This window comes from Sander lucioperca, chromosome 1, assembly GCF_008315115.2.
Source record: "Sander lucioperca isolate FBNREF2018 chromosome 1, SLUC_FBN_1.2, whole genome shotgun sequence".
Classification (NCBI taxonomy): Eukaryota; Metazoa; Chordata; class Actinopteri; order Perciformes; family Percidae; genus Sander; species Sander lucioperca.
The window spans coordinates 19,254,396-19,281,169 of record NC_050173.1 but is presented as its reverse complement, the minus strand read 5'-3'; the positions used below and the strand labels follow the sequence as shown (position 1 = coordinate 19,281,169).

Genomic DNA, 26,774 nt, shown 5'->3' with positions numbered 1-26,774 from the left:
ACACAATAAAAAAAAAAAGTTATTAAAAAAACTTTTTTTTCCGCATGATAAAATAAAAACAGGCTATACAATCAATTTCTTAACTGCTAGTTAACTTGCTAGTGCTAACTTTGAACTAGCAAGTTGCGTTTTAAACTGCTTTGTTTTCTGCACGCAGCTCTCTGCTGGATGGCGCTAACAACACGCACACACACACACACACACACACACACACACACACACACACACACACACACACACACACACACACACACACACACACACACACACACACACACACACACACACGTAGGGCCCAAAGGCTCTTTTACCACTCCCAGAAACATCCTGTACACAGCAAAATAAATAACAAAGAGAGAATCCAGACAGAGCGCAGAGTGTCTGCAGATACAGACACCACCACACACTTCTAGTGGGTCATAAGTGATGATTAAGAGGAATTACTTTTGTATTAGTCTATACATTGTTTTTGAGGAAAGCATTGCATACCTTACTTTCTAAAAATAAAAAAGTTACGGTTAAAATGTCTCCCTCTAAGCTGTAAGACCCAGCACACCTCACCTGTCTCTTGTCTTCTCTCAGCATCTTCTATGCTGGTTCCACTCTTGAGCTCTACACGTCTTTTCCACCGACTCCTCAGCATATTCCTCTCTCTCACGGCCACATATCTACTGCTCAGCACTGGGTAAGACAAGAAATATTACACACAGCATCACAGCAAAGTTACAAAATGATCAAATTTCTAATGGGTTTTCTCCCACCCAGGTCAGAGGCATTGTTCCCCCCTGTGTTATCTTGGTTGATGTTTGTGTGGATCAACATTGAACAGGAAGCTATGCTCGCTCAGGGTGTCTCTAGCAGACAAGAGGTAAAAGCACGACATGCATGTTTTTAAACTTAGATTGTGTAGAGCAGCGTAAACTACATGACAAAATGAATGGCAAATTTCTTTAGTCAGACAAGTGTGTGACTATTTATTGTGCTGTCATACAGTATGTTCACCTATGTATGTATGTATGTATGTATGTATGTATGTATGTATGTATGTATGTATGTATGTGTATATATATATATGTATATGTGTGTATATATATATATGTATATGTGTGTATATATATATATATATATATATATATATATATATATATATATATATATATATATATATATATATATATATATATATAAATAAATAAATTATGGAGCCGCTACTTATCTGGGCTGACGTGTTCTGGTGTTAATATTTATCTACTATTCGTGCCTTTAATGACATTTTCTTAATCGAATCATACTGTGATCTTTTTACATAAAGCTCAACATGTTGTTCAGAAGTACTGACTGATAGTTATGATCCGTGTTTGTGTGTGTCAGTGAATGTGTGATTGGGTGTATGCACATGTGTATAAGTATGCTTTTGTGTGTGTGTTTTCTTTCAGCTCTCCACTATTGATTTCTCTGCAAACATCGACATCACCAAGATCCGACAACTGAAGTTGGATGACATCAGAAGATCTTATTTTTTCGTATCCATGTTAGGGTATTTGCAACAGTGACATTAGCTGAAGCACACAAAAAAAAAACACACACACAACAGCCACCAGTGTATTTGGAAGTAATGCTTCTGTCTTAATGGAGTCTGCAGGTGTTCAGGCCAAACATCCAGTTAGATTATCGTTTAAAAAAAGTTGAAATGGAATGGAAGATAAAATGAATGTTTGAGGTGTAGAATTAATTTTAAAAATTTGTCCTTGACTATGCATTTTCTACAGGTATTTTTTATAATAACAGCTTTCTTCGGCACAGGGAACATAGCTTCCATCAACAGGTGTGTGTGTGTGTGTGTGTGTGTGTGTGTGTGTGTGTGTGTGTGTGTGGTAAATGGCAGGAAGTTGTGTTTGGCGGGGGTGGAGTGGGGGGGGGGGTGGCTGTGCATGGTTCAGCCTGGGTGAGGTGAATGTCTGGTATGATGCTGATTGATGATGTGTGCTTTTTTTAATACTGGAAGGAAATAAGTAATCTGTGAAAAAAACAGTTGACTCATATTGTCATTATGTGCATTGTTTAAACCATTAAGTCTGTAGTGTATGCCTTTGTACTTTATGTGAGGCTGCTTACATTGCGCCACATACAGTATGTACGGAAGCCATGAGAGGCTAGGTTAAAGAATATTTTTTTGCAGGCAATGATGGCCACAACCTAGGTTTATCTCCTACGTAGGAAATGTTTTCTCTTCCGTAGGAGAGTACAGGATGCTATGTCCTCCTATGTACAAGCAGGCTTAATAGAGAGTGAGAAAGCCGTGCAGAATTAAGCGCTTAGTGCACAATACAAAGGACATTAAAAGTTCAGCCAAATTCAGCATAAACAAAACATTTTACCTTCTCAGTTAACTACAAATGCCCATTATATAACATAATGGAACTGTGCACAGGCGCCAGCAGGACTCTATTTCATAGTACCACCTGCCAACATCTAGGTTCCCACTCAGTGAGCGAGCAAGAGAAAGAGAGATTGATACATGTTTTTTGCAGTAACGTTACAGACACAACAAGACCATAAAACTAGAATTAGCCCACCGCACGTATAAATTAATACCAGCCAACAGGCCCGGCTTACACAATCATCATTGCAGTTCTAATAAACAAGACCAAGACACAAACACGTGCCGGATTGGGTCGGGTCGTAAAAATGAACATTTGGATTATTAGTGGATGGGTTGCCGGTAAGTGAAATAATACATCATTAATGTGGAGAATATAAATTACATTCTCTAGAGCTTGTGCTCTGAATGAATGACTATTCATTTTTCTGTAGTCACTTCCTCTGCTTCTTTCTCCTTTTGTCTAGTTTTGACCCAGCGTCTGTTTATTGTTTCCTCACTGTCTTCAACCCCTTCATCATGGGAGGGCTGATGATGTGGAAGGTATAATCACTTTCTTTTTATGGATATACGCTGTGCATCTGTATATTCTCCTCATCAAGCTTTCTTTCAGCACAAGAAATAAGTTCGCAAGAAAGGGAAGTAGTCTTGTAGATTCTGATTAAATATGTGTTAACCTCATTCTCAATTTGTTGTATTTTTTTCTGGACTATTTCATTAAATCTTAAATGTGTCGTCCTTTCTTCCAGGTTATCATTCCATTCATAATAGTGATGTGTACATTTGAGACCATCCAAGTTGCAACACAGCTCTCATCAAGAAGGTAACTCCTTGCTGCAGCCTTCAAAATAAGATACTCAACTCTTCTGCTTTAGGATCCGTTGAGTCACAAACCATTATTGTTGATCTGGTATTGTCCGGTGGTTGTGGGACTGATGTACATGTAAAGTCTGCTCTTGGTGTCGGATCTATGATTGCCTCTACAACACTTTCCAACAGAAGGATGCACTTCATCTTGTCACACTATACGCAGTTTTAAATTTGATACAGCCATTTGCTTTTTAGACTGAATTTTGTCAGACATAGATCTTAAACCATGAGTCAGCTCAAATTACTAAATACTATGTGTCTTTCCTTTAATGCCTCCATGACCCCCTAAAGGGAATTTCTTCAATTTGGCACAAACCTCCACTTGGACTCAAGGATGAACTAGATTTTGAAGTGATGACATTTTATCCCCAAAAGGCCAGGGGTCACCTTCACTGTGACATTATAGTGTTCTGCCAAAACACTTTTCTGGCCATTATAAAACGCCATAACTCAGAAAACTGAATGGGGAGACATTTGGTCGGATACTGAATTGGTGACACTAATCTTGGGTGCCCAGTGATTGTGTAGATCTTCTGTTGAATATGTGTGTAAAGCATCCATGTTTGGCCTAAAAAATACAATGAATACCTTATCGATACATTTATGATAAGAGTCTGGACAGACATTGATGTAAACTGCAACTTGACTGGTGGAGACATACTGTACAACCACAAAGCGGTAATTCTAGTTTGTATTATGTTGTATCTGTGAGGAGGTTGTCAATTTACTTCCCATGCTGTACATGAAGTATATGTTGCTGTGTATGTTGTAATATGGAAGATCTTGCTTGAAACACTTCCCTACCTGTGTGCTTTTGTCTCTTGTTCCTCTTTTCCAGTTTGTTCCTCATTGTCCTGGTCATCTCCGACTTGATGGCTCTGGTAAGGCTATGTACATATTTCATGCTTATTTCACATTTCTGTATATTGCACACCTACGCTTGTCTTGGCCAGGTCGTCGTTGCAAATGAGAATGTTATTTTCCTGTTAAGTATAATGAATGTGAACCCCACACAATCAATTTACAACTCTTCCTCTCCTCAGCACTTTTTCTTCCTGGTGCAGGACTACGGCAGCTGGTTGGACATTGGCACAAGGTTAGTTAACTTGTAAATAGAATAAGTCTTAATGAATTACTAATTAATAACTTGACTGGTACACTGTCCTTCCTCATCCTTGTTCCTTCTTCTAGCCTCATTTTTTATCTGTGATCCGTACACTTACACATACACACGTTAAACTTATTTCTCTGTCTCTTTCAGCATTAGTCATTATGTGATAGTGATGTCGATGACTATCTTCCTGATGTTGCTCAGTGTGGTCACACACATTCTCACCTCACAAAGACTCATTCTGTGGAGGAGATCCAAGATGCACTTCCCCTGAATAAACATGTGCTTGTGTGTGCATGCACACATACTAGTTCAACCAAATGTTTAGTATTTATTTGACTTTTATTTTTTAGATACTTTTCATATGACATTCGCCTTATTAAGCCAGGGTTTGTTTATATATGACATGGAATATTGTTTTAGGACTCAATATACTGTACAGTGCTGTGCAAAAGTCTCACGGCAATTGTTTTGGAAATCCCCTCTTATACGTCCTTATTAGTCAGATACTTTAACTTTAACTCGTCCTCTCAGAACTGCTTAACTGAGTTATTTTTAACAGTCATTGTCTTTCTTGTATTAATATAGAATAAACACTTCTTAGATGCTTTTAATAGGACATTTTCCTGAGTGGCTGAAGATGTTTGCACTGTATTCTTTTGTACAATCAGTCACTGTTCCAACATCATTGTTTTTACATTAATCATTGATAAATTTACTAAGGACACTTGAATTTATGACTTTCAATGATGTCTTTGCCAATAGTGCTGATTTCTGATCCACCAAAAAAAGGTAAATTGATAACTACTTTGAGTATGTAACACTATATCCAGTGAAGCTGCCTAAAACATATCATTGTTCAGAAGGAAAAGTTAGTTGTAAAATGTATTGTTTATGTTTGTACCAATAAAACTGAGGGGGTGGAATGGAAACAGGAATGTCCATAAAGGGTCCTGTGTGTTGTGCTTACTGCAACCATTAACATAATTAAACTAGGGGCCAGTGCAGTTGTTGTGCTCTGTGTTTGTACATCAAGGTAACTAGCCATGGGCTGGGCTTAGAGAGTCTGGGAAAGTAAAGTGACCTGCAGTCCAGGTGCACTCCTTTAGCCTTCAGTAGGGCTTGAGCACACGGTGGCCAACACTTTGTGTGGTTGCATTTGACAACTCCTAAATGTCTGTAAATAAGAACGTTGCTGCAAAAATGGTTATGTTTTAATAAAAAATTAAAAAGGTTGCTCTGATATGACATTATTTTCCCAACAGATCATTACTATTGATAATGCTAATATGTGTTGCATTCCCAAATTACTGCTACCTTAAGAAAATTGTCTGATCTTGCTTTGTGGTCAGGGTGATTAAAAGGGGTTTTCCTCTACTTTTGTGTGTCAGGAAATGCAGTCAGGTGTTTGAATATGTTAATAAATAACATGCCCGTACATTTAAGCTTCATTGCAAACTCAAAGGCCTGCAAAGTCATCAGCTGGAGTTGCAGTATATGTTCATGGGAGATTAAGACATTTATCAACCTCACACCTAGCACAACCACATCCTCTCTCACTTCTCTTTTGGCCAATACTTTTAGTCCATAGTGTAACGTACAGCATGGACTATTGGCTGTCTTGTTTTATGTATAAGTATGACTTATCTTGATGCAATATTTTAAGAACAGTATTTAAGTACGATTTAATAGGCATCTGAACTATAAGATGTGTCTAGCAACTCATGACATTCTGCAGAATATTATTGATTCCTGTTTTAGATATACAAAGATTTTTTGGAAACTTGTAAATTATATTGATACTTACTTTCACTTAAGTAAAATGTGTAATGCAGGACTTTTACTTGTAGTAGAGTATTTTTACAGTGTGGTATTAGTACCTTTACTTAAGTAAAGGATCTGAATACTTCTTCCACCACTGTTTATATCTAAACAACACATAACAAGTTATAAAATAGTTAAATGAACCTGGTTATTAAAAGGTAAAAAGCTCAACTTCTTGTTTTTTCAAACTAAAATACAGAAGAAGCTTAGGCATTGGCAGTGCAGTTGCATCTATCAACTTTGCATTGCTTTTCTTTCTTGGATGGCAGACGCTGAGAGGATATAATGTTTTAAATGTAGATAAGATATGCATCTGCCTAAACTACAGCTGTTTAGACTTCTTGTAATATCATGGCATAGATGTAAAAGGTAATCTGTAATGGCAAGCCTAAAGACGTGCTATATGTACCAGCAACTGTGCACCAAACACCTTTCCTCTATTCCTCTAATCAATAAGACATTCACTCACATAACACATCACATTCTAAAGGGATCTATTTAAGACATATGGGGTGACCAGAAAGAGGAAGCAGCTAGCTCGGTGGTGCACACGTGTGTGCAGTGCACCTCCTGTTTCTGACAGAACACATATTCTCTCACTCACACACACACACACACACACACACACACACACACACACACACACACACTTCTTTCTCACAACACAGACTAAGTTTAGTTTCATAACCTTAACTTCCACATTAGTTGCTCAAATGCATCAAAGCAGAAACACAGACAGACAGACACACACACACACACACACAGATGCTCTTTTGTCAGACATTTCACATGCTCGCGGACCTGCTACACTACTGCTTGCTGGAGATAATGTGATTTAATGTAGAGGACATACAAATATCTCTTCATTTGGTAGGCAGTTCTTCGAACCAAAAGGTACGTAAGTCTGGTTTTTACTTTTTGTTCATTCGTGATGCAATTTCCACTACAGCATTGTTCTTTTGGTAATGATTACACTGTGAACAATATGTTTATTTCTAAACTTCATGATATTTAAATGCTTACTATTTCAGTTTTAGTTTGTTTTTAGTCCTCATTCCTGTTAAACTGATATTATGTTGCGACCACATGAAGCCTGTCAGACTAAAATTATACTCTGGTTAATGTCTTGATCTGGATTATGTGTTGAAATATGAGTAACATATATTATAAGTAAAGTATGTAATTTTAATCTAAATGTAATCTAATCTGTTAATTCTAAGAGTCAATACATTTAATCAACCAGATTTTCTCTTTTTCTGTTACTCCTGTTTATAACAGTCAAGTCAATTTTACTTATCCACCCTAATACTACAAATTTGATTTGGATAAGGAAAAACTCCCCGATATAACCCTTTAATGGGGGAAAAAATTAAAATAAACAAATAAACCTTTTCCTGATCTATTCCACCATTACTATCCTCTCGTATCTGATGTGCACCCTTCTCTCTTCTTCCCTTTCTTTCTCTATTTAAGATGGATTCCACGATAAATTCCATAGCCACAACCTCCATGATGACCTCAAGCTCCCTACCAACGACCTCAAAGCCGCTGGCTGATGATACAAAGTACTACACAGCCCTTCTGGTCATCTACTCTGTGGTTCTGCTCTGCGGTATCATCAGTCTGAGCCTGATGATGCACATCATGAAGTCCAGCACTGCATCCATAACCTCCATCGCTGTACTCAACCTCATCTTCGCCCACTTCATCTTCCTTCTCACTGTGCCCTTTAGGATTCACTACTACGCCACTAATGACTGGGCCCTGGGCCTTGGGTGGTGTAAAGTGGTCAGCGGCATGATCCACATCCACATGTACATGTCTTTTATCTTCTATGTGATCATCCTCATTACACGCCTGATGATGTTCTACCTCGAAGCTGAGCAGGTGGCCTCCTTCCAGAAGATTCACGCACTCCTTGTCAGTGCTGTGGTGTGGATGGTGGTGCTTACTGTGGTCCCTTGCATTATCCATTTTTCCTATGGCAAAAAGGATCAAAGCTCGGACACCAACAATACCACCAATGTGACACGCTGCTTCAACTTTGGCGACGACATAGAAACTGTTCCGGCCAAGTTGTTCAACTACATCATAAGCACAATCATCATAGTGGTGGCCACGGTGCTGACGGCCCTCCAAGCCAATGTCCTAAGGGTTTTATACAAAAAGCACCGCCAGGGATGCACCTCTCAGCAGGACTTTGGGGCTCAGCTGAAGAGCCTGTGCTTTGCTCTCATCATGGTGGTCTGCTTCATTCCCTACCACATGTTCCGGCTTTATTACTTAGAACACCTCTATCTGCAGGATGTCAATGAGGTGCTTCTGAGTTTGACCACCTTTAATTGTTTGGACATGCTCACCTTCTTGGGGAGGAGAAGCTGCTACACGTGCTTACCAGTAGTGGTACAAGACGTATTTAGATCCTTTACTTGAGTAAAAGTATTAATAGGTTACCACACTGCAAAAATACTCTGTTACAAGTAAAATGTCCTGCATTGAAAATGTTACTTAAGTAAAAGTATGTAAGTATCATCAGGAAAATGTACTTAAAGCATAAAAATAAAGTACTCAATGCAGAAAAATCCTCACATTTTAGAAACTAGAAACGATCAAAACAGTTCTGTGTTTAATCACCTAATCGTTTCCGCTGTACTTATATATTGCCTATATATTGTTGGGTAATTTAATTTATTATAAAACATCGTATTTTATAAACTACATGTGTTTTGTGTGCAAAAATCTTAATTTGTAAAGTAACTAGTAACTAAAGCTGTCAGATTAATGTAGTGCAGTAAAAGGTACAGTATTTCTCTCTGAAATGTAGTGGAGTAAAAGTAGTAAGTAGCATGGTAAGAAAAGACTCAAGTAAAGTACAAGTACCTCAAATTTGTTCTTAATACAGTACTTGAGAAAATGTACTTAGTTACATTCCACCATTGCTTCATAGGAAAAGCTATTTAATAACTGTTGGTAGGATGTGTGTTCGGGGGATGGGTCAAGATACTTTATTTGACTATTTGCTTTATTTCGTAACTTTATTTTACTTTGTTTTTTTATTGCCTTAGCAAAGGTTTTAATAAGAACATTGCTTATGCACATCTCTATAAAGCTGATATTGTAATAGGCTAACAGCTATTCAAAAGCACATACAAACAATCATTAAAAGCAGATTTATTTGGTGTGATGTTACTTACATGACTGTGTTTCTGTCTCTGTTCCTGTAAATTATTATATTGTATTTTTTTGCCATTATTTGATAGTTGAAAGTGTAGAGAGAGGAACAAAACATGGGGAGGGAGAGAGGTATGACATGCAGCAAAGGATATGTGGTATGTGTCTTAATCAGTAGGCTACCAGGGTCTATTACACAGTGTTTCTATCTCAGGAAATGTTGAAAGAATTTGACATGACTGGCCCTTTGATTTTGACTCAAAATGAATGAACTCTTGCCATCTGCTGGTCTTTGTATATATTGCACAGGCTTCAAGATTGAAATTTATAATGCTAGATTATGCCATTGGTCTTTAGGTTCCCTCATTTTTTATCCAAAATGTGACTTCATGTATAAGACATGTAAGTGGAAATGAATGAATAAATATATATCACCGTGTTTGCTAACACTTAACCCCTGTGTAGTGTACTTAGTTTGAGTGAAATAAATGTCTAAAATTGTTACTTTGTCACCATTATTACCTTAAACCCCCTGGATCTCTTACCTTCTGCCCTCGGAGGTGGTGTTAGAGGACCTGGTTGACACACACACGCACGCACGCACGCACGCACGCACGCACGCACGCACGCACGCACGCACACACACACGCACACACACACGCACACACACCACACCTGTTGATCCTTTCCTTTTGGTTTTTATGGCTCTGGGTTACTGTTTAACATCCCCACCCTACTTTGAGTTTGTTTAGTAAATCGATCTAATGACAGGGCTATGGTGGCGCCATCCAATGTGTTGCTCCATGAATTATAGGCTGCTCAGATCTCCAACCTTCCCTTTTAATGTTGTCGAAGACCTTTACCATTTTCCTTTTCTCAGTGTCAATTAGACTAATGTCGCACTGAGGGGCTGCTTACTACCAGAGTACAACGGTACACCTGGATAAATGCACATCCCAGACCGGAACAGAAACACACGTAAGTCAAAGTCCTGCTGTGAAGTTTACTGTCATTGAAATGTGGTTATAAGAATTATGAGGTAAGCTGTTGGTTTTGTGGAGGAAGTGTAGCTTTCCTCAAGCAGTTTTTAAGGAAGTTTGGTAACTTGATGGTGTTCTGCTAAATCACGTGGTTTTTATTTTGGTGGAAATGGTGGTACTCCCCATTTACACACTTGAATTGCTTTTGTGTGTCCTGTAAATAGAGCTGGTATGCTTTTAAATAGTAGGATAAGTGGTTGTAAGTCTGCTAGATTTCTTAGTTGTTTTGCCCAGTCTATTGAGAGATAGATAGTGATAGTGTTCTCGCCTCTCTGTCCCCAGCATTTTGTTAAAACAGATAATACTTACTTTGTCACGCATGCTTTGCTATAAGGATCTTGTGATAACCTATTTCACCTGTACAAGGACATCATGTGTAACAAGAGCAGTGTTGCAGAGCAGCAGGTTGCTAAGCAGGAAGATGGTAATACAGTCGCATTGTGTTTTCCTCCTGTGATGCAATACCAATATGATACCACCACTGAAAGTACATAGGAATAACTTAAATAAATAAATAAAATATATATATTTTATATAATATAATACAAATACATTTCTAAAATATTTAAAATGATTTATTTCTGTAATTGGAAAGTAAACTGCCTTTCTGAAGGTTGCAATGGTGACGTTTTGATGAGACTATGTCAGAGAGTTGTGGATTCATTCTTGAGGCTGTGATGTGTGTTGTTGTACTGATCTGCTTTAAATTGTGCAGGTGATTGCGTTCACCCTGTGTATACTGTTATAAAAAGACACATGGGCTTTACTTCAGCTTTTCCCATTTTTAGGGGTGAATGTTATTGACCAATGTAGCCTTCAGATTAGCAGCAGATTAGCAGGAAGAATGAAGGAGTGTGACACTCATTAAACGCCCATGGGTCTATAGAAAAGATGTTGGGAAATTTTGCCGGGCATGCACGTAACTAAGATTTAAGGAAACCGTCACGTTTCTATTCAATTACAAAAATCCATATCATAGCAATGGTTTGAGAACTGAACATGTCAACGGACAAAAAAGAAGTAAATGTTTAGCTGATCCTTCAGTAGAGTTTTAAGAGTGAACAATATTCTACTGACCTTGTATTTGTTTTTACTATTGCGCAGGTATCAGGAAGTAGTGGTTTACTAGAGTCAGTTGGGTGGCTGATCATCATCTGCGACTATTAAAACCTCTAATCTAAATAGAGGCGACAGTATTATGGCCAGTTCACACAGAGATAGCCTCTTAGCACTGGGTTTTATGGCTTCAAAGAGCTTTTGGTTGCTAGGCAGACGCAAGGTTTCTCAGTTACATCCTGCTTGGTTTTCAGCTGAAGAAGTCATAATAGCATTTATTACTTTAGGTATTTTTTTTATGAACATGTAATTCATATGTTTTAACCTACATTCACATGTAAAATTTCAAAATCAGTAAGCTTCTACTTTGTGTTTTTTTGCCAGTGGATATGATGAAGTACAAGGGGCTGAATATCCCTACCTACTGTAGATACAGGTTGTTGAACTTACTGGGATGCAGGTTTGTACCAAAGTCTGTCTTTATAAACCGCTGGACAGCTTCAGTGTTTGGGATATTGTATCTTGGTAGAAATGAATCAAGAGGAGGTAAGGATTTGTCAAGTATTCAAAAAGTAGAATAATAAAGATCAAAGGCACTCATTATTACACGAATAAAGACTTGAATTCCTAGGCTTGTTGTCCTTGCACTTAACTGTGGAGGGGGAGGCTAATAGAGCCCTTTCAAGCTTTTAACCTGTTCACCAAGTAAAAATGTTTTTTTTACTTTTCAATGAATACTACATTTTATCTGATATTGTACCTGTCCTCAAAGCCTCAAAGCAAAATGAGCCTTGTTTTTGTTCTATGTTAAACCCAACTATATCACATAGTCTCTTAGAAAACTACAAACCTAAAGTACATGCAGTATAAATATCCACACTTAACCTCTTCTTTCTAAATACATTCAAGCCAGGTGTATACTTTCTAATCCTAGTTCAATGCAGATATAGTTTCATATATCTGTTGTGATGATTAATTGAATCTAGCAAACTCACGCTACAGTGCTCTGTTCCCGTCCTTTTGTGTTAGGTAATTGGGAACATGATTGAAAAGAGTGAATTCTTCTTCTTCACTCTCTACAAACCTGATGAGTCAGAAAGGCCTGACCTCATGGTTAAAATGTAATCTCTCTCTCTCTCTTGACTTGGTCATTCAGCCTTGCATATTAACTAAGATGATTATTACCCTGTGAACAAATACTAATTGCTCTCTCTTTATGTCCAGTGAGTAATCTGTGATAATGTGCATTCTGGTATATTGAGCCTACAGTGACAATTTATTACCACCATGCCTGCTCATATACTGAATGTGTCTTGCTTACTGGCCCACTCATTACTGATGACGGGCATCAAATCTCCCATAATACTGTTTCTTATCATTTACAGCCCTCTGTAATACAATGCCTCATACTGATTACCTTAAGGCCACACAATAAGATTTAGTGCAGTGAAACTCCCAATGTAAAATGGGTGGGTTGGGACATTTTAACTGGTTTATGGTAGTAAATTACAGTGTGTTTACAGCATCCCAGCCCTGGAAGAGGAGGCAGCTCACTGACAACTGTTTACCTTGTTTGAGCTCAACAAAGTGTGAGAACTATACAGTTGTGTTAATAGAGCATGCTGCTGCTAAGGTAGGATTACTTTTACACAGCATGTTGGCTCATCATTCTTAAAGGAAAAGACCAAAGACACTATAAGTGTATCACCCTGTCTGAAAATTCTCATTCATCTTAAGCAGCAGTACAAATGTAGATATTTACTCACAAATGATGACAGCAAAACTGCAATAAATCCAGGTTCTAAAATTAAACCCACAACAAATATTCCATTAACTAAAATACAAGTAAAAACACTGATGTTTCAAGTGGAGTGTGGTCAATAGGGTTATGGGGTAATGTTTGCATGTCTGTTCAATAATGTTTATATGGCCAGTTAATTTTAATATGTATAATAATAATAAAATAAGTTGGATATAAACTGAAGGAGTGTGTTTGTGGAAGACTTATCAGCGTTTTCCACTTCACTTTGTGTCTTCATAGATTGTATCTGCTGAGGTGGTGGTGCCATTACTCCACTATTGATTAGATTAGGAACCTTGGGAGGACACACAAACACCCACACACACACACACACACACGCACACGCACACACACACACACACACACACACACACACACACACACACACACGCACACGCACACGCACACGCACACGCACACGCACGCACGCACACACACACACACACACACACACACACACACACACACACATAAATGCATGTGCCTGTAAGAACAAACCCCCTGTCGTGCGTGTAGGTACATGTGCACAGAAGCTCACCAGTATGCAGATGAAGTGCAAGCTGTCCTACAAAATCTGATACAATCTGTCTCAAGGTAAAGAAAAAATAAAAAAAGGGGGGGGGGAGAAGGGAAATTATCTCCTTCACCATTATCTTTCCATCCCTGTGATCAGTGTGTGAGAGAAGGACAGATAAGTAATGTGCAATAAGGTGAGAAGTCTTAGGCCACAGCTCCTCCCCTCTCCTTGTTTCAGGCCCAATCAGATGGGATTATAGATCTTATATGCCAGGGATCTCCCTTGTCATGACTGTAAGAATTAGATGAAGCAGAGTCCAGCAGATAGGGAAAATAAGAAACTAGAGACTGTAGAGTGAACTGAGAAGAGAAGCAAAGAGAGGAACAAGAAGGTGCGAGGAAGACCAAGTGGAAACAGGAATGAAGTATCCCACTGCATCTCAGAGTAGATCTCTTTTAGATATGGAAGTAGCAAACTATTGTGAAGGCCTGGATCCATCATACAGCATGCTGGGCTTTGAGAATGCAGAGGTGCTCTGTGGAGGAGGAGGTAAGTGTGTGTAGCCACCTAGACACATGCGCACACACACACACACACACACACACACACACACACACACACACACACTGAACGGATGTATAAACAAACAAGGCATGCACATACACTAATTGAAGCACAAACCATATATTTTTCAGCATGTTAGGTTGGACATGCTCACATACAGTATGATACGTAGATACATAGACTGATAAGCAGCTCACTCACAAATCTATTCCTGCGAAATGGCTTAATATGAACAGAGAAATAAGGGGAGCTTTGTACTGTGTATCTGATAAATCTGTAGCCTCTCGCTTTAAATGATGTATCTTTTAAAGAGGATCTTGGATTGGTCATCTACCTCAGAACTGGGTGAGGAGGTAGACTAGAACTTTACTGATGAGGTGAAGTGAGACCAGCTGAATGCAAATTAGTTGCTATTTGTAGAAAAGAAAATAAGAAGGTTTAGTTTTCACATAACAAGCTAAATTAAACGATGGGGAAAGTCATGACATTTTAGTGTTGGCCAATAGTGCGTGCATCCAGTTGTCTGACTAATTGTGGGAAATTCATTTCACTTGACTATTGCTTGTATATGGGTATGTGAGTGGAAATCTGTGGCTGTGAAGGAAAGAGAAGGGTTGGGTAGGGGTTGTAAAAGAATGAAATCAGAATGTTAATAAAGGTGTTTGGGCAGGAATTGCAGGCGTGTGTCATAAAATATGTTTTTTTTATTGAAGAGCAAGCACACATCTAGTGATTCACTGGTGTCACCTCAGCATGTGAATGGAAAGTTAGTCGTACATCGACTCATCTTGCCCAGGTAATGCCTGGTGTGGGACTGAGAGAGATGTGTGAGGGGGGATGTGTCTGTGTTGATGCATTTTGAGTATCTACCTGCACATACTATGATGTTATGTTGTGTTCTATTTGGTAGCCTTTGACTGAACGATAGATATGCAGACAATGATTATGGTTTTGATTATGACAATGATGCCGCTGCTGCTGATATATAATGATTGTGATGATTATGATAATGCTGATGATAATGAGGAGATCACATCAAAAATAAAGACATCAACAGTAATGTCTAAAATGGCTGGCGATTGAACTGCCATTTATTCTTAGTTCAGCACCACACAGATGACTTTGCAGTTATACAAATCTATGCAGTTTTACCATGGGATATACATAAATAAATTTACTACAGTAAGTAGTGAAATGCTATAATCACATAGAAATTCTGAGACTGTCCTCTCCCCAAAAACGCTTTTTGGTCCTTTGTTCAAGTAGCAATTACGACTCATATTTACGTTTATAGTGGCAGCGCCCTCTAGTGGCGTAGTAACAAACGCAGCACTTTCACACAGACCGGGGTTCGTGTCCCGTTTGAAAATAAAAGTAAACTGCAAGTTTTATTTTAACTTTACGGAACAAACAGAAAAAAAATTAACAAACGGAACAAACGGAGCTACATCATGTTCAGCATCACATGCGTAACCCAAGGTGAAGTAATGTCTGTTTTTAACCCAAACCACAATGTTTTTCTTAAGTTTTGTGCCTAAACATAAACAAACTGGACCGTTTCACAATGTTAACTGTTACGTTCTCTGGTTTAGATATGAGGAATGAAAACACTTCTGTGGGCCGTATTTTCTGCTACCGCTAGGGGTGCTGATGTATGAAATGCTCCTATGGGTCAGCCTATATCGTCTTGTTGGAAATTCTACACACAGTGGCTTTAATTAGATGAAATAGTGCAGTGGACAGTCAATAATGTGGTCCAATTACTAGACCCTACTGAAATATTCCTGGATGTTTACTGCAATAGCCTACTTCAATTATGTTTCTGTGCATTTACCTGTGTGAGGTTATTGTGTGTGTTTCAGACAGAATGCCGACAGAGCCGAGCCTGCCAGTCGGTCCAGACGGGGTCGGCAGTAACTGTGCCATATGTGGAGACAAAGCCACAGGAAAACACTACGGAGCGTCCAGCTGTGATGGCTGTAAAGGCTTCTTCAGACGCTCCATACGCAAGAGCCATGTCTACACCTGCAGGTACAGATAGCAAAAACATACTGCGTAAGCACACTTACACACACACACACACACACACACACACACACATATATAAAATTCACAGCATTTTTAAAATCATGCCACACTTACATACTTATTATAACCTATATGGGGAAATTCTAACAATATGAACATGCATAAGTGTGCACATAAATACATGTGCACCCTTATGATCATGTCATGTCATAACTCTTAAATCATTGATAACTTACCTTTCATGGTGTGTCACATTAAATTACTGTACACTGTGTCATCATGTCTTGCTCTGTAAAGCTACGTATATATTATTTGTATGTTCGCCATATGCAGGTTCAACCGACAGTGCATTGTGGATAAAGATAAGAGGAACCAGTGTCGTTTCTGCAGACTTAACAAATGCTTCAGGGCTGGCATGAAGAAAGAAGGTAGGGAAACCTTCGTCCTGCTCCTTGGACAAGAGAGAAAGTAGAGACCATAAATGTGTTTTTCTCCAATCTAGAAACTCCACTAAAAGTTTACATGTAGAGAAAATTATTTGGATATCTTGTTATTTTTTTTGTACCATTGCTGATTTTCATGGCATATTGCCAGTGGTGTATGTATTAGATAGCAGTATAGTTTATTTTGATTTTTTTTTCTCCTACTGAGACAGTAGAGAAGTACCGAATTAAAACTAGTGGCACTTAAGGAGAGGCTTTCTTCAGAGAATCTGAAAGCTGCTTCAAGATGGTTGAAATTGCCTCAGCCATAAAATAGGTGATTACTTTGTGTGTGTGTGTGTGTGTGTGTGTGTGTGTGTGTGTGTGTGTGTGTGTGTGTGTGTGTGTGTGTTTATGAGGGGTATAACCTTGGCAAGAAGTTTTATAACACCTAATCATGTGTTATTCAAACATGTTGTTCTGGATTGCAACTGGTTAACGTTTGACTTGCTGATGCCAGCCTGTATGACTATTTTCCTAAATATTAACTGCCCTAGCGGCTGCTGTCATAATTTGCATTTAGGATTCTCCCCCAACTCTTAACACTGATAAATACAAACTTCTTGCAAACACTAAACCAGGATAGAGACTAAATATTAGCAGGATTGGTGGACATATTCCAGTTTAAAAGATTGTTTACAATAAGTAAGTAAAGAAGTGCGGTCTCTTCTTCCCTGTTCCTTTTTACTGCTCTTTCTGTTTCACACACACACACACACACACACACACACACACACACACACACACACACACACACACACACACACACACATACACACACACAGTAACTTTAGCTCTCTGCTGCATTTTAGCTGTACAGAACGAGAGAGATCGGATCAGCTCCCGAAGAAGTATCCCTGACACCCAAGACTTGCCACCCATTACTATTTTGGCCCAAGCTGAATCACTGTCCCAACAGGTGACAATCCCCTTTTTTATTCATCATGTCCATGAATAATCTACAGTACTTGCACAAAGAAATCAACAGATTGTGACCCAGGAAACCATTGCTTTCGGTCTCCCTCCAGATCACTGCTCCTGTTGGAATAGCAGACATATCGGAGCAGAAGTCAGCCACTATCGGAGATGTATGTGATTCTATGAGACAACAGTTGCTGGTGTTGGTGGAATGGGCCAAGTACATTCCTGCATTTGGAGAACTGCCATTGGATGACCAGGTAATAGGGCTTTGATGCAGAATGGGTCAACTTTGATTAGGCAATTGTTCGCAGGAATAAGTCATCTTTGTGCACACTTTAATGCCATGTCCTAAGTTTAAACTAATACCTCTCAGACGTCAGTACTTTAGTTTAACAACATACTGAAGTGTTGCCTTTTTATATCAGTCATGTGATCAGTCATTAATACAAAGACTACATAATGTACTGCACTGCAAGTACGGCCCCTCTGTGATGTATGTAAGGTCAAAAGGGGAGGCATTGAAGCATAGTTTGTAGGGCTGTCAAATGATTTTTGAAAAAAAAATTAAATCGCGAATAATCGCTGAATTTCTATAGTTAATCGTGATTAATCGCATATTTTATCACATGATTAAAATTCTATTATTTTGCATTTCAGAACAGTTTTTAAGTACATATTAACAATCGAAAGCAATTCTTACCAGTGTATCTTGACTGGGAATCAAATGAATGCAAAGAAAGTTACTTTATGAACTTGATTTTAAGATTTGTAATAATTTATTTACTGTGTAAACAAAAGAAAAATGTGTGAATCTGTCATTATTGCACAATTCCTCCAAGTACCTAACTAAAAAACTAAAAATCCCTATCCTTACCAGAGTCAATATAGTGTTTAGTAACTCCTAAATAATTGTAATTACTCACTGACGTCCAGTGATCACCGGTTAATGAGACAGCGTTTGCATCTGGCAGCAGTTCCACTATGGCTGCTTTCTCTGTGTCATACAGGCTGTGTATGGGGCTGCTGTCCCCCTCGACAGCAACGAGACGGGTCAGAACATGCCAACCGTAGTACGTCTTTAAGACCCGAGTCCTCTACGATGCTGACAGGTCTGCAGTTAGTTGCCACCCGTTTCGCAAGAGCTGTAGTAATTTTTTGGGATTTGGTTTCATCCACAGGTCGGCAAGTAGCACTCTCCAAAATACTGCTTTGCCTGAGTGGGTAGCATGCTAGCGGGTAGCATCACGTTAACTGTACTACTATGCTTAGCTCCGTAGGTGGTAGCTCAAGCTTGACGTGTTTCGGTGATATTTTAATTCGGCTTTACACAATGTGCGTATGGCTTTCGACATCTACTGAGCCGTCCGGGAGTTTTGGAAAATAAAAAGCTCCATTCAGAGTTATTGCTGCTGTGTTTCTCCATCATGCCTGCAGCCTGCAGCAGCAGGATGTGTTAGGAGGAAGTGGCAGCTTGATGATAAGCAACGGTGCTGCAAAGGGTCAAAATAGTAGCCTGTTAGGCACGACGCAAAGCTGAGTGAAGTGTAAAATAAATTAATAAATGCCGGCATGCGATTAAAAAAAATGTACGCGTTATGCTCGGCCCTTAATCATCGCGATTAACGCGTTATAGTTAATAGCGCTAATAGTTTGTGTTCTTTGTTTAAATGTGTGTGTGTATGTGTGTGTGTGTGTGTGTGTCTATTCCCAGGTGAGTTTGCTCAGGGCTCATGCAGGTGAACACCTTTTGCTTGGGGTCGCCAAAAGATCAATGCCATTCAAGGACTTCCTGCTTTTAGGTATGAACTCACTAGTAGATTTTACATGGTGCAATCAGGTGGTTCAGCACTAAAGTGTGAAGACTGATCAATTGAGTAACACACTTTATAATAAGGCATACAAAAATGTAGTTACTAAGGAACAAATCAGGAATTACCTAATAATTAATGAGCCGTTAATGAGCCATTCTGGAATAAGTCTGAGGAGGACTATGTAGTAGAGCATGATGAACAACCACTGTTTGATTCATAACGGTCAGATAATCATCAAGTAACGAGGGACTACTTAGCAACTACTCAGTATGATGTAACACTTTACTTGAGGGGGAACAAAAAGGGTAAGTAATGGTTAAGTAATTGGTAATGAATGAGTCGTTGCTAGTTTGTGCTACTCAGTGGCTGATTTATTAAGGAACTACTCATAAAGAAACATGATTGAACTAATCATTACCTAATGATTTATTAATGTAGTATTTCCCAGTCTGTTCTCTAGTAGTCTCCCTTTGCCAGACCATCCACACGCTGCGGAGCGGAGGAAGGTCTGGCTACTCCACATACGTAGCATTCCGGGATGGGAGAAAAATGTGCTCTGGTTTATTGGCGTTTCTTTAAACCAATCAAAATTGTCATGGGCGGTGCAAAGCTCCGCACTGAGCCGCTGTAAAATAGTCGTGCGAGAGACAACTTAGATTGGAAAGATGGTCTAGCTAGCTGTCTCAATTTACCATGCAGAGATCTGAGGAACAATCAACCATAGTCCTCATAAATCCACCGGAGCAATCCCGGAAGTGGAACGTCAAGGATATAGACTAGTTCTCTAGTAACCCATTATTATCTACTATATATACATGTGTATATATATATATATATATATATATATATATATATATATATATATATGTGTGTATATATGTGTGTGTGTGTATATATATATATATATACCTTGAATCAGAGTTATTCACTCATTAACAATTCATCAATTATCAGGTCGTTCCTCACTCCGGCTTTAGTCACTACTAACATTTTTGTGTACTCGATTGTAAAGTTCTACCGATCAAATGTTGTGTTTCCTGACAATGATTAACTAAAGGTTCCTATTTCTTTGTGACTTCAAAAGTGTCTCTTGTAAAGGGAATTACTCATTACCTAGATATGTACCAACATCATACAGGTCGGTCAACTGCATACACTCAAACACATTGTGCATTGCTACTATGTCTTAGGACCTTTACTATTTAACTTGACTGAATCTCTGAAATAGGCTTGACAACTTTTCTTTCTCTCAAGGCTAAGCGTATTTCCACACAAGCACTCTACCTTATACACATCCACATACCCTACCCTCTTCCTCTCAACTTCCCTTAACACTGGCACTAACTGATACTAACTGTGCCTGCAGGTATCGGCTGTGTGATCCACAGAAACAGTCCTGAACAAGAGATATATAAGGTAGCCAACCGAGTGCTGGATGAGCTGGTCCAGCCCTTTCAGGATATTCAAATAGACGACAATGAGTATGCAGCGCTCAAGGCTATTGTCTTCTTTGACCCAGGTAATAAAAAAAAGTACTGTTTAGTAATTGTAGCTATCAGGGGATTTGTGAGGCTCAGTTTATGACAAATGTAACATTGTTTACTCTTCCGGGGGATGAGTGGTTACCTTGTTTTTTCAGCTTACCCTTGCTTCTTCATTTAGGAACTATAGTCTATGTGTATTTTAATTTCTGCCTTGTTACAGTAAATTAAATGGAATACTGCTTTAAGTTACAGAAACTATTTGGGCAAGATTAGGATATGATTCAAGGTTTTGACATTGGTAATAACCTTGGCACAGAGTTAGGGTTAGGAATTAAGGATAAACAATAAAAATAAAATACATGTCTTGTTTCCAAGTACATTCATATTACAAGAAAAAATAGATCATAAAAGCCAGAAAAAATAGGGAACAAGAAATAAAACGGTGGAAAAAAAATTATGATTAGTAAAAGATTGAAAATAGCAAACTAAATATTTGTAATGATCCTTGTCCAATACCTTTTGCCATTTCTGTCCAGATCACTCTTTTCCCAACTAGTCCCATCCATCTGGTTACATTTCCCTCAATCCTTATTTATTTTTTTATCTCACCTTGGCCTTGTGTGGCCACAATCCCTGTCCCCATCTTGTCCCCTATTTCTCTCCCCTTCACTAAATCCCCTCATTTTAACCTTCATGCCCCAGTTTGACCATAATCATTCCATCAATTCCAGTCATATCCTCATATCCCCCTCTGCCCCTCAATGCATACATGCTTTGGCTCCCAATCTGCAGATGCAAAGTCTTTGCGGGACCCATCGAAGATCAAGGCCATTCGTCTGCAGGTAGGTTGATCATTTGACTCTTACAGCCTATACAGAGCTGCAGTTCTTCTCTAGTATGTTCTATTATAATTTCCAATAAACAGTGTTAACGGGGAGCTGCCTTATTATCACTGTAGATTATACTTTTAATTTTAGTTTGCATTTTTACACATTTGTAAATAATGTATCCATCAGCTTACAAGGACCAAGGCGGTTTGCTTCACTGATGGAGACTTGGCCTTCTGTGTGTGTGTGTGTGTGTGTGTGTGTGTGTGTGTGTGTGTGTATGTGTGTGTGTTTGCAGGTCCAGATGAGTCTGGAAGACTACATTAATGACCGTCAGTATGACTCCAGGGGTCGTTTTGGAGAGCTGTTGCTCCTGCTGCCCACCCTGCAGAGCATCACCTGGCAGATGATCGAACAGCTCCAGTTCATTAAGCTCTGTGGTCTGGCCAAGATAGACAACCTGCTGCATGAGATGCTGCTGGGAGGTGAGACTGGGTCGTGTATATGCTTGTAAACCTGCAGAAAAAGAAATAGGTTTGACCTTCAACAAGACCACCAAATGCTACAGTGGAGCTATTCAGTGATAAATGTGTAGAACTAGACAAGCATGAAGCAATGTAAAAAACAAAAAGTTTTCCTGGATATATACTGTACAATTGGTAAAAAGTTAGGGATTTTGCAGAGAGATGCTATAACTTTGTATAATCCACATAGGCAAAGCCAAAATAGACAGCTTGCCACATGAGATGCCTCTTGGTGACATCTGCAATCACATCTAAATGTGTATGAATAAGGAAGTCTGTAGTTAAAGGTAGAATGCATCAAACATATTCTAAGCAGGGCCATGACAGACAACTCAAGCATGAGATGAGGCGAGGAAATAAAGTACTAAGTCATCTCCAAAAATGTCTTCTGTTTTTCTCCATACATGCTAAAAACAACTCCAGAATATGACAACCTGAAGATGGTGTACAGAAAGAGCAATGTGTGTTTTATTTTTCAGCATCCTGTAGGAATGTGAAACTAACAAAAAACCTGCTATTTAAATATTGTTGAGATAATATTATATTTAGTAATGTGAATGTGAGGCTGAGAAAACATAGTGATGCCGACACTATGGTTTCAAACTATATATATATATATATATATATATATATATATATATACAGTTTGAAACCAAAAAACAAGCTATCCAAACCAAACAATTAAGAAAATGAAACTAAATTGTTTCCTTCTACATCTTATAAAATATATGCAATTATGGGTTCTTTAAACATGCTACAGATCTGCTTAAATAGACAAGTTATGTAGACTTGACTCAATTATGAATATATAAAACATGAACACATGTCAAAAACCCTTTTGAAGGCAGTCTTAAATAACTCTGCATACATTTGTAAAACTCGACTCACTCAGTTAATTAAAAGCTCCAAAACAGTTTTTTTCTAGCACTGTTAAAACCTATGCAAAGTGAACTACCCATTGTTCTTTTTGCTCTGATGAAGGCTTGTAGGTGACATGCCAACATGTGCGAGAATACATCTGTGTTTTTGAGCATTTTACTAAGTGCATGAACCCTTGAACGTCACCTGATTTAATTAACATATTTTCTAAATGAGCTATAAAACATCTGCCATAAATGTATAACAAAAACATGGTGTTCTTGATTTTGTTCAGGCCTTACGTCAGAGCCCACACACGTGCACCACCCAGCACACACCCAGCTGGCCCAGGACCCTTTGACTGGACACACACTGATCATCAGCACCATGCCTGTTGCTCACACTCCACATATAGGTAATGGCTACATGCATCGACAACTGTGAAACATGCATGCAGTCACACAAACCAAATTCACTGAGACAAGCACAAACCCTCTGACAGACGTACAAGAAATATCAAAGCAAGATTTGATGTACAATTTATCGCTTTGCATCAAATGTCACAAAATTTTGTGCCAGATGGGTTCCATTAACTTAGTTGAAACGAATAAATAGGCATTCCTGAATGTGAAAGAAAAACATAAAAATGCATTCGGCAATATTACACCACCTAATGGCCACACAACATTTTTGGGAACTATTCTATAAAGCAGCAGCTAAAGATGTAACATTTTTCGTGGGCCACAGTCAATGCATTCACACTTTATATATGCAATATTGCTTTTTTCCCACACAAAAACATTTTTAATTTGCAAAAATATAAAATATCTCTCTGTCCCTGCCTCTCTCCCTGCAGCCTCTCCAGACACTCCCATCCCATCGCCCCCTCAGGGTCCTGCCCCAGAGAAGTACAAACACTTTCCGCCAGCCAGCCCTTCGCCTTCCACACAGACAGATCTCTGACTTCTCCCTGCACTCTGTCAAAGAAGCTGACATGGGCACAGTTGTTCTTGTCCCCTATTCATCATCCCAGTCATTGTATAAAGATTATGAAAGCAATCCATGTTCAGTGTCTGTCTGTGGTTGGACTTTACCCTGCTTCTTCTCCCTGTGACTTCTGGTGGTGTTGCAACAATAACCAAGACATAATTAAAGCTGCTGTGTGCAGCACTTTCAAACTTCAATATGTCACTCTCTAATGTAGTGAACTAATGAAACACCAAACTAGGGTTTAACAAAATATGCTGTGCATTTTTGTGGTCACCTAAAACTAATACACTGTTTTTTCAACCCATCATCACGGTTTTACAACACTTCATGTCAGTAAGGCACATGCCCATAGACATAATGTATAACAACTGTAAAACTAGATATTAGTCTGTTAAAAAAATATGCAATCTTAAACTTTTGCATTGTTTAAAGTGTAGTTTTCTTTTATTTTTATTGACTAATGTCTTGTTTGATTGGGCACAGATGTGAAGAAAATACCCAGTCCGTATGTGCAGACTGTCACTTGTGCATATTAAGTGTAAGTCCTGATAATGGTAAATGTACGAAATACTATCTAGTCATACATTGCAGAGGCAACAGCAATGGAAAAAAGTCATGGCTTACTGTTAACAAATTACAGCTGGCCATCGAATACAAATCGATGCTCTGTTTTGTTCATACAGTATGCATCAGTGGGGCCCATTACACATGTAAACTGGTCTAAGATCAGTAATTGTGTTCTAAAGAACTTCAGAGAGTTGACAGTTTTCAGGATTTAGATTTTAAAACACATTATGGAGTATACAGAGGAAGTACAATAGTTTGTGGCCAAGATCAATATAATAATAATAATAATAATAATAATGTATACATAGTTTATAAAGACCTCATGTTGAATGCATAAAAGAAATGTGGATAAATTGTAATATTTTAAAAACTTTCTGTATATAGTCAAATGGATGACAGGAAATATTTGGATCATCAAAGTGTTTTGTTACAGTATATTCACTTTCTACAATCAACTGTTTATTTTAATTTTGGTTTTTGTTGATAATGTGTACATTCCTCAATTTAGGTAGCATATTGATTAAAATTTTATTTTGAGTGTTTTATTTGAAATAATTTGTTTGATTCATTGAAAATGCATTACATTCTGTAGATACAGCGAGAGATTTACAAAAGTCCCAGTATGGTATGGCACAGTAGCACCCTCTTGCTGTCAAGAGAGGAAATACAACAGGGCAACAAATGTAAATGAACTACGTATTTTTGTTGTACACGTTATATGCATCAGTACACCATGTGAAATGAGTATGCATTCATTCATTCATTCATTCTTCAGTTGTTTTTTTCGTATAGGGAAAAGTAAAGATGTGAGATGGAAAAAGAGAAATTCCTTTCCAATCAAACATGAATCTGTTGCCACAGCAAACCATTTCAATAGTTATAGCTAAAAAATAAATGGAAATTGACATTTTTTCACAATTTGATCCTGAAAGGAAAACAATATAGACAGACAGATGATGATAAATTGACAGGATGTATTTCAATATGGTTTCTCTACATGCAAGAATACAGAGTGTGGTTTGTCCATTACTTCCGTCATGGAAGTCATCATGCTCCCAGACAATTCCATTGGTTAGGGGTATACAGTGTGTATCTAAAGCCTTATTGGCAAGCTATTGAGACCATACTGTTGGGTGATGCTGCTCATCTAAAATCAAACTAGTTTTCCCAACCGTAATCTGAGAAAACACACTTCGAGTGAGAGTCTAATGTATTGTAGCGGGTATACTGTACCACATATATATATATATATATATATATATATATGAATATTTTTTTCCTGGCTCAGAATGGGCTTGTGTGTGTGTGTGTGTGTGTGTGTGTGTGTGTGTGTGTGTGTGGAGGGGGGGGCATATCAAAGTGTGGGGTCTGGGTGTCCTCCCCCCAGGGTTATTTTGAGCATCAAAGACTTAATTTGCTGCATTCTGATACACTTTTATGCACCAATTTATGATGGGAATACCTTTATTTATCCTATGAGAAGAAAAACACAAATGATATTCAAAATATATCAAAAAGATAATGGAATATAAAGCAGTAAGGGGGCTTTCACATCAGGGACCTAAGCCTGGATCACACAACTTGACCCCAAAGCAACAAAGACAAAATAAAATAGGCTACTTATTTGTCTTAAATGTGCGGTGAAGGGAGGATACTGGCGTTAGTGTAGGCGGAGCATTTGGGCCCGGTCGCTACGCACACACTACGCACTGCGCTCAGCGGGTCGATGAAAGACGAGAAAAACGCTCTCTGCATGTTCTGCAGTGTTAGTTTAGTTTGCTGTCACATTACTCTACCCCATATTTGTGAATACAAATATCTGAAGTGAAATTTCTGTCACAAAACTATGTTGTTGCGTATCATTGCACGTTTGTAAGTGGGTATATGTGAATCCTGGAGATTTCTTAATGGGTATATTGCGTATATCTGTGTATCACGTAGACTACAC

General features: G+C 38.5%; 3 protein-coding genes and 1 long non-coding RNA gene across 8 annotated transcripts in view; 3 read left to right on the top strand and 1 right to left on the bottom strand.

The window, feature by feature from the left end:
• Nucleotides 1-5,597, top strand: part of pign (phosphatidylinositol glycan anchor biosynthesis, class N) — a 13,977-nt gene extending 8,380 nt beyond the window's left edge. For all 3 annotated transcript variants that reach the window (XM_031282179.2, XM_031282178.2, XM_031282180.2), the window contains exons 21-29: nucleotides 583-685; nucleotides 766-868; nucleotides 1,437-1,523; nucleotides 1,770-1,825; nucleotides 2,848-2,923; nucleotides 3,130-3,203; nucleotides 4,089-4,131; nucleotides 4,294-4,346; nucleotides 4,512-5,597. In XM_031282179.2, the coding sequence (XP_031138039.1) occupies nucleotides 583-685; nucleotides 766-868; nucleotides 1,437-1,523; nucleotides 1,770-1,825; nucleotides 2,848-2,923; nucleotides 3,130-3,203; nucleotides 4,089-4,131; nucleotides 4,294-4,346; nucleotides 4,512-4,635 (719 nt within the window). In that variant the 3' untranslated portion in view covers nucleotides 4,636-5,597. The remainder of the gene's footprint in view (nucleotides 1-582; nucleotides 686-765; nucleotides 869-1,436; nucleotides 1,524-1,769; nucleotides 1,826-2,847; nucleotides 2,924-3,129; nucleotides 3,204-4,088; nucleotides 4,132-4,293; nucleotides 4,347-4,511) is intronic.
• LOC116038003 lies at nucleotides 3,225-26,774 on the bottom strand. Its single transcript, XR_004101989.2, has 3 exons — nucleotides 26,667-26,774; nucleotides 13,748-13,754; nucleotides 3,225-3,236 (listed from the first exon to the last, which is right to left on the bottom strand). It is a non-coding gene; the product is annotated as an uncharacterized LOC116038003 (long non-coding RNA).
• On the top strand, nucleotides 6,846-8,916 carry LOC116038002 (probable G-protein coupled receptor 141). Its single transcript, XM_031282188.2, has 2 exons — nucleotides 6,846-7,079; nucleotides 7,659-8,916. Exon 2 carries the CDS (start codon nucleotides 7,659-7,661, stop codon nucleotides 8,616-8,618), a length of 960 nt encoding a protein of 319 aa, XP_031138048.1. The 5' UTR covers nucleotides 6,846-7,079; the 3' UTR covers nucleotides 8,619-8,916.
• hnf4g (hepatocyte nuclear factor 4, gamma) lies at nucleotides 10,079-26,069 on the top strand. 3 transcript variants are annotated; one of them, XM_031282187.2, is made up of 11 exons: nucleotides 10,079-10,334; nucleotides 16,201-16,365; nucleotides 16,696-16,790; nucleotides 17,657-17,763; nucleotides 17,873-18,022; nucleotides 19,477-19,564; nucleotides 20,943-21,095; nucleotides 21,853-21,902; nucleotides 22,186-22,372; nucleotides 23,565-23,684; nucleotides 24,126-26,069. In XM_031282187.2, exons 2-11 carry the CDS (start codon nucleotides 16,202-16,204, stop codon nucleotides 24,230-24,232), a joined length of 1,221 nt encoding a protein of 406 aa, XP_031138047.1. In that variant the 5' UTR covers nucleotides 10,079-10,334; nucleotide 16,201; the 3' UTR covers nucleotides 24,233-26,069. The 3 variants fall into 3 exon arrangements, with proteins under 3 accessions (XP_031138047.1, XP_031138046.1, XP_031138045.1); XM_031282186.2 differs by having other exon boundaries at nucleotides 16,197-16,365; XM_031282185.2 differs by lacking the exon at nucleotides 10,079-10,334 and adding an exon at nucleotides 13,807-14,319 and having other exon boundaries at nucleotides 16,197-16,365.

What these genes read in the sequence shown, in the direction of transcription:
- LOC116038002 (XM_031282188.2), top strand. Translation starts at nt 7,659, where the DNA reads ATGGATTCCACGATAAATTCCATAGCCACAACCTCCATGATGACCTCA.
- hnf4g (XM_031282185.2), top strand. Translation starts at nt 14,190, where the DNA reads ATGAAGTATCCCACTGCATCTCAGAGTAGATCTCTTTTAGATATGGAA. An exon ending in CTGAATCACTGTCCCAACAG is followed by an intron (nt 17,764 to 17,872) that starts GTGACAATCCCC and finishes GTCTCCCTCCAG; the next exon opens with ATCACTGCTCCTGTTGGAAT. An exon ending in TGCTCACACTCCACATATAG is followed by an intron (nt 23,685 to 24,125) that starts GTAATGGCTACA and finishes CTCTCCCTGCAG; the next exon opens with CCTCTCCAGACACTCCCATC.